Source organism: Mesocricetus auratus, unplaced genomic scaffold (genome assembly GCF_017639785.1).
Source record: "Mesocricetus auratus isolate SY011 unplaced genomic scaffold, BCM_Maur_2.0 Super-Scaffold_100042, whole genome shotgun sequence".
Taxonomy (NCBI): domain Eukaryota; kingdom Metazoa; phylum Chordata; class Mammalia; order Rodentia; family Cricetidae; genus Mesocricetus; species Mesocricetus auratus.
Window position 1 is genome coordinate 1,318,279 of NW_024429219.1, and position 7,239 is coordinate 1,325,517.

General features: G+C 61.0%; 1 protein-coding gene across 6 annotated transcripts in view; it reads left to right on the forward strand.

Moving 5' to 3' along the window:
- The window catches only part of Plch2 (phospholipase C eta 2), an 80,470-nt gene extending 74,608 nt beyond the window's left edge, over positions 1 to 5,862 (forward strand). For 4 of the 6 annotated variants that reach the window (XM_040734963.1, XM_021232552.2, XM_040734965.1 and 1 more), the window contains 2 exons: positions 2,045 to 2,342; positions 4,005 to 5,862. In XM_040734963.1, coding sequence (XP_040590897.1) covers positions 2,045 to 2,342; positions 4,005 to 5,317 — 1,611 coding nt within the window. In that variant the 3' untranslated portion in view covers positions 5,318 to 5,862. Of the gene's footprint in view, positions 1 to 2,044; positions 3,670 to 4,004 lie in introns of all 6 variants that reach the window. The other 2 variants (XM_021232551.2, XR_002384817.2) reach the window with 2 other exon arrangements.
- Positions 5,863 to 7,239: the final 1,377 nt, after the last annotated feature.

Sequence of the window (7,239 nt, forward strand, 5' to 3'; positions counted from 1 at the left end):
CTTCGATCTTTGGTGCAGGCTGTAGGGAGATGCTGGCCCCGGAGCCTACCAATGCCGCCTCTGTGTGTCCCAAGGGGGTTTTGGGCATCCGAGTGTACCAAACGTCCCTGTCCTGGGATGGGATTCCCTGGTGTCTACCCTGCCCACCCTCCTCCATCTGTTGCCAATGCTAATCTCAGTTTTCCTCAGTGGCCTCCTAATGCCCTGTACTGATTGCTTGGCTTCTCAGCAGGGGACAGAGCACCATGGCCTCTCCCGTGGCTTTTCCTGTCCCATCCCTCTGCTTCCTGTTTCCCGAAAGGGATCTACCTGCATTTCCCCACTACCTTGCCCCTGGGGCCCCCCATCCCATGCGCCCTGCCCAAGGCCAGAGCAGGAAGTGCTCTCAATCTGTGGAGTCCAGCTGTCTGGCTTCTAAGTGGAGTCGGATGCACCCTTAGGATGCCACCTTCAGGGCCTCTAACCGCACAGTGAGTGGGTCCTGCCGGGCCCAGCGCTGACTCTCTTGTAGCACCATGGGGCCAAGAGGCGCTGCTGGTGTCCTGCCCTATGCCACACCACCCGTCCATCCACCCTGCACCTGCCTGTCTCTGAGGGCCAAGGGCTGGGCCGGCCCTGCTCTGGCCACGATGGCCACCTCACCTGCCTTCACTCTGTCTCTTTGGTCTTGCAGTGGGCTTCTCTATGTCCCAAGTCTACTTTTAGAAGCTCAGCCTTGTTAGGAGTCTCAAAGGTACACGGCGCCGCGGGACGGTGTAGCCCGCCGCCCCACCTGCATGCAGGCCGCGCCCATTAGCATCCGTGAATCTTGGTAGCATTTTGGAGACTTGTCAGCTCATGTGACATGGATCATGACACAGTTCTGGGGTTCCCTGGGCCATCCTCAGCCAGAGAGTGGCATTTACGAGGCAGATCCAGGATTCAGCCAAGGTCAAAGGCCTGTCCTAATATCCTGTCTGCATCCTACCCACCCTCTGCCCTCCCCCTGCCACTGTAACTCTGCACAGACTTGCAGCTCCTTTCCCGTCCTTCCCCTCCCTCTGTCTGTCTGCACTGTCAGTTCTCAGCCTGTCTAGCTCTCTCCTCAGTCTGTGCCAGGGTCTGGGTTGGGGTGGGGGCGGTTACCCAGCAGGCACTCCAGCTGGAATCCTGGATCTCCTTCTAAATGGCTTTCCAACCATGTTGACCCAATTGCACTGGATTTGGGATCTTGAATCAGGAACCTGATTCAAGTGCTAGCCATTTTACTGCCTCCGCAGAGGGTCCCTGGCCGCCAGGCCCTGGGCTGCTCCGGCGCACGAGCACGGCCCATCTTGGGGGAGCGGTGGGCGGTGTTGGGGTGTGGATGGCATGTGAGGACCCCTGTGGCCTCTGCCCTTTTAAGAGGTAGAGCTGCATATCCTCTCCAGCAGTGACTCGTGCAGAGGGGAATGCAGGATGGGAGTGGGCAGGAGCTGGCTGTGTGGCCTGGCACTGGTCAAATGCTGAGCCAGCTGAGGGCTTCGGGAACTCACAGGGCCAGAGTGCAAGCCAGCCTGAAGGAGTCTGCCTGCCTGGGGTTATTTCAAGAAGGCTTCCTAGACAGGCGGCCCTCTAGGAGGCAGGAGAAGTACCTGAGAAGTAGGGAGAGCAGATCCCAAGGGAGAGCAGGTCCTTCCAGGCTGCTGCCACACAGGGCAGGGTGAGTGTGACCCACAGCGACAGACACCCCCCCCAACTCTTCTTTCTCCCCACAACTGGGGCCCGCAGTCCTCAATTCCTCAAGGCCGGGTCAAGTGGGTGGCTAGGGTGTAGGGAGTGAGGTCTGCCCTTAAGATAACATGGGGATGGCTCATTTATAGTCTGAAGGGTGACATCCTGTTGTCCTTCCTCGGTAGAGTTTGCCAGGAAAACCTGTTCCCCAAATGTGGCATTTCGGCGTGCTCTTGTGGCAGTCCGAGGCACCCACAGGCTCGGAGCCCCCTGGAGAGAACCAGTTCTCCGTCACAGCCGCACCTGAGCCAGGCAGGCCAGGCACCGGCTATGTGGGCTCCTTTTCTTGCAGGTCAAGCAGACTCTGGGTCTAAAAGGTCTGTTCCTCCGCGGCCCAAAGCCAGGCTCCCTGGACAGTCATGCTGCTGGGCGGCCCCTGCCCCGGCCCTCCGTTAGCCAGAGGCTCCTGCGGCGCACAGCCAGTGCCCCAACCAAGAGCCAGAAGCCAAGTCGCAAGGGCTTCCCAGAGCTGGCCCTGGGCACACAGGACACGGGTTCTGAGGGGGCGGCTGACGATGTGGCGCCCCCTAGCCCCAACCCAGCTCTGGAGGCCCCTACTCAAGAGAAGTCAGGCAGCGGCAGTCCCCGAGGTAAGGCACCGGCAGAAGAGAGAACCCCGGCACAGGTGCGGTCCCCACATGTCCCCGAAGGCCCTGGACCTGCAGGGATGGCCGCCACATGCATGAAGTGTGTGGTGGGCTCCTGCGCCGGTATGGACATTGAGGGCCTGCGAAGGGAGCAGCAGCAGCCCAGCCCGGGGAATGCGGGCAGCCGCGTGGCCATCAGCCAGCAGCCCCGGGCCCGGGTAGATTCACTGGGGGACGCTTGCTGCAGCCTGAGCCCTCGAGCCACCCCGGGGAGAAGCAGAGAGGCCCCCAAGGGCCCTAGGGCTCGGCGGCAGGGCCCAGGCAGCGGCTCTGTGTCCTCGGACTCCAGCAGCCCAGGCAGCCCCAGCAGCAGCCCCAAGGCGGCCCCCTGCCAGCCAGAGGGTGCGCGCAGGCAGCAGCAGGGGGCGCTGCAGGGAGAGATGAACGCCTTGTTCGTTCAAAAGCTGGAGGAGATCAGGAGTCATTCCCCCATGTTCTCCACCGGTAAGGCCTGCCACTCCTCCCCGTCGTCCCGTGCTCTGCACGCCTGGCATGCCTCGGCAGTCCGCGCCTGCTGTGCTCTCGTGGCTTCTGCTTCGTTTCCGTTTGCTCCATCAGCTTAACCCGTGGCCTGGCCTGTCTGCCTCAGACCCCTCCCCTCTGACCAAATGGCCCCCTGCACTTTGGAGGGATGGGGAAGAGGGGAGTTCGAGTCGCCATGGGCATTTTCTGAGGGCTGCTTGCAGAGGAACCCAAGGATGTCCAGCCAGCCCTCAGTGAGGGCTTCGCTGATGCCTCACTGACCCCCCCCACCCCATGACCTTCCTAGGTCGCCCTCCAGGGCCCGATTCAAAAGGCTCACTCTGCCCTGCAGCCCCTTCAGGAAAGCCTGCCTCTGCCAGTTGGCGGTGGTACCGACGGGCATCCCTTGGGGTCTCCTTGGAGACCAGGGTAGTAGGTGCTTAGGACTTGGGAGGTCAGGGCCTGAGAGCACACACAGTGCTGAGCGGGGGAAGCTCCCAGGGACCTGCAATGCCCTCATGGCGCTTACCCTCTGACCACCCACCCTCTTGGCTGGCAGTTCCTGGCCTACACCTGGCCAGCAGGAGTATGAGGGGAACTGGGCCGAGCTGGTTACCTGAGCCCTAGCCTGGGTGGGGGTGGAGGGGGGGTCTGCCTGCTTTCATTGCACTTCTGCTGCTCCTGCCCAGCCTCATCGTCTATCTGCCCCTCCGTCCGGCCCACCCACCCAACACTGACCATGTTCTCCTTTCTGTCCCCGCTCCCTGTGCTGCTTGCATAGTTAGGGACTGAGACCGGCGAGTGCCAGGTAACAGGCCCAACCCCTGTGTGTCCCCATGCTGCCCCAGTCCAAGGAGGATCGGGCCTGGCCTGCCCACTGCCCCGTGTGGGGTCCGGGCACCACTCCTCCCCCGACGTTAGCAGGGTGGGGGGGTGCTCTGAGTGTTACGTTACGTTTGTATACATGGAGACACCTAGCTGCTGGGATGCCCTGGGGTGGGCTGGCCCCTACCCTTGGCTCAGGGGTCAGAAATTAGCTCTCACTGATGGGATTAATATTCATATTCTCTCTCTCTCTCTCTCTCTCTCTCTCTCTCTCCCCCTCTGCCTCTTGTCTCCCATCCCTCTTCCCCCCCCCCCCAGATACCCGCCTCTTTCCCCTGCAGCGGCCCATCTCCCCCCTGTGCAGCCTGGAACCCATTGCTGAGGAACCAGCCCTGGGCCCTGGCCCCTCACCGCAGGCAGCTGTCCCCACAGGCCCTTCTCAGGAAGGGCCCCAGTGCCCTGTAGAAACAGGAGCCAAAGTGACCAGCCCCCAGCGGACAACTCTGGGAGCTTCTGGAACCCTCCAGCTCGGGACTGGGACTGGGGACAACAGGGACAGTGAAGAGCCACCCCCAAAACCACACAGTGGTGGGATCCCCAATGGGCCACGCGAGGGGACCTCTGGCAGACAGACAGACAGCAAGAGCCGCTCCTGGGCCCTGGGCCACCCGCCAGTGGTTAGAAGGGCTAAGAGTGAGGGCCAGGTGCCCTGGGAGCCCTCTCCCATGCCTGCAGTGTACTCGGATGCTACAGGCGCTGACAGGTTATGGCAGCGGCTGGAGCCTGGCAGTCACCGGGACAGTGTGTCCTCGTCCTCCAGCATGTCATCCAGCGACACTGTCATAGACCTCTCGCTGCCCAGCCTGGGCCTCTGCCGCAGCCGAGAGAGCATTCCTGGGGTCTCCCTGGGACGACTGACCCCTCGGCCCTGCCTGGCCTCAGCCGCCCGCCCTGACCTGCCTCCTGTGACCAAGAGCAAATCGAACCCCAACCTGCGGGCTGCTGGCGGGCTGCCCCCTGCGCCCGACGAGCTGCAGCCCCGGCCTCTTGCCCCACGGCTCACCAGCCTCCACCCACGGCCGCCCTGGCATCACCTCCCCTTGGTAGGCCTGCAGGACTGCCCAGTGTCCGCCAAGTCCAAGAGTCTGGGAGACCTGACAGCTGACGACTTTGCCCCCGGCTTTCAGGGCAGTGCCAGCAGCCTGAACTGTGGCCTGGGGGTGGCGCATCAGGCGATGGAGCCAGGGTTGCGGCGAGACGCCCTCACAGAGCAGCTACGCTGGCTCACCGGCTTCCAGCAGGCTGGGGACATCACGTCGCCCACCAGCTTGGGCCCAGTTGGGGATGGGCCTGTCGGGGGCCCCAGCTTCCTAAGACGGTCCTCCTCGCGGAGCCAGAGTCGAGTGCGTGCTATTGCCAGCCGGGCCCGCCAAGCCCAGGAGCGCCAGCAGCGGCTGAGAGGCCTGGACTCATGGGGTCCCCCAGAGGAGGAGCGGGGCAGCCCTGAGGGTGCCTGTTCTGTGGGCCACGAGGGCTGTGTGGATGTGCCAATGCCTACCAAAGGAGCCCCTGGGCAGGTGTGCGGCGCTGCCGCCGCCGCCGCTGATGGCCGGCTGCTGCTCAGGCTCTGACCCTGCCTGACTCAAACTCGAGTCACCCTTCCCTGTGACTGCCTGCAGGGGAGGCTGGCCTCAACCCACCCTTTGCTCAGGAAAAGAAGCCACTGGGTCCCCAAAGCTGTTGTGCCGCACTCTCCGTCTGTGGGTACCCAGTTGCCCCCCCTCAACCTTAGCTGTCTCCTGTCCCTGAACCTGGAAAGCAAGGGACAGCACTGTCCACTTGTCCTAGTGGGCAGTTTCCACGTTTTAAGATATATACATAGAGAGATACTTAAAATTTTAGAGCCAAAACTTACACCACATTAAAAATGATTCCAAGCCCTCCCCCTACTGTTCTACCTGGTGTCTGGTTCTGTGGTGGTGTGTGCCGAGTGGTTTTTTTCTTTTTTTTTGCCACCAGCTTTGTGCTAGTACCCAGAATGCCTGACACACCCACAACTGCTAGGACGTTTGTCCCTGTCCCCCACCCCACTGTGCATCTGGCTTGTTCTGAACAGACCACCCAGCAACTGTGTGAACTTGGGAACACAACTCCAATAAATGTATCAGGCCTGTTCTGTGTGGGCTCAACCTTGCTCCCTTCCTTCCGGGCCATTCCCTGCTGCTGCTGCAGCTCTATCTTCATAGGGCAGAGAGGACAGTCTTCCAGGGTAGGCCTAGGTAACCCCCTCCTCAAGGCAGCATGGCAAGGGCCCCCACTGTGGGTGCTGTGCCCCTGGAGCTTTAGGGGTTTGTTCAAACTTATTTGAGCTCAGCAAGGCCAGGGCGGGGGGGGGGGGGGGGGCTTCTTGTCTTGAGTCCAGTAAGACCTCTTGCTTTCTTAACCTGCTGTGCGTTGGGCACGTGGGCACACTGTGGACTAAGCGCAAGTACGTGGAGGGTGGATTGCCTGCCTGGGACCAGTGAAGAACTGCTATGCCAGCTTGGTGACCGCATCTCACGGTGGGGTGGCATGCATGTGGACGGCCGAACTGCAGGCATCGGCAGGGTCATGGGCATTGCCTCATTCAGGGAGTGGAGCAGACTCTCTATTCTAGCAAGGGATGGAGGTTGCGGGTTGGGGCTGCCTGCGGGATGTGACAGGTATTTGGCCACAGCCTGCTCCCCTCCCCATAGTAAGTAGCTGAGGTGGGTTCACAGGCAGGCCCCGGTGAAAGGATACGTGTTAGGCGGGACTAAACTTATGCCCAGAGCCGTAATCACTCTCTGCTCATGTCTTCCCATCTGAGGGCCCAGCTACGGCAGATGGGAGACCCAAGGGCCATTGTAACCCAGCCCCAGGGTGGACCTGAAGGTCACCCTAAAGTAGGGCTGAGGATTAGACCATCTTTCCAGTTTGGACAGTTCCAAGACACAGCTAGGCCTGTCTGGAGTTCAAGAAAGGCAAGATGCCTACCCAAGCAGGGAGGGCTTCCGTATCTGAGCTAGGGACCAAGGAGCATATCCCGATCTGTGAATGGAGACCTCTGACGTTAGATCCCTGGCTTGGGATCTACAGTTACCTGGGCTGATGACTTGAGGTCCAGGGCTAGGCCAGAAGTAGGGGAAGTAGGCTCTGAACTCAAAGAGTGTAGAACCCCACGATGCTGTTTGTTGCTTGGTGTGGTGCCTACTGCCCCCTAGTGGTCATCTGTGGGAGAGCCAGGCCTCAATTCTGCTCATCTACAGACTTTGCATAATGGCTGGTACACAAGGTGTCACTGCCACTACACAAATCATAGGTGGTACAGCCCACCTCAACATCCAGGGCAGGTCACAAAGACATCAGGGAAGGGCCGAAATGACCACTGAAAACCTGAGGGCATGGAGAAGGGGTGGGGCAAGTCTAGATGACTTGGATCTAGGGACAGACCCTGTAACATTGCTTTGTCCAGAATGGAGTACGCTGGGTGACGTGCATCTGGCTGTGCCTCTCAGCTGGCCCGTTTCCTTCC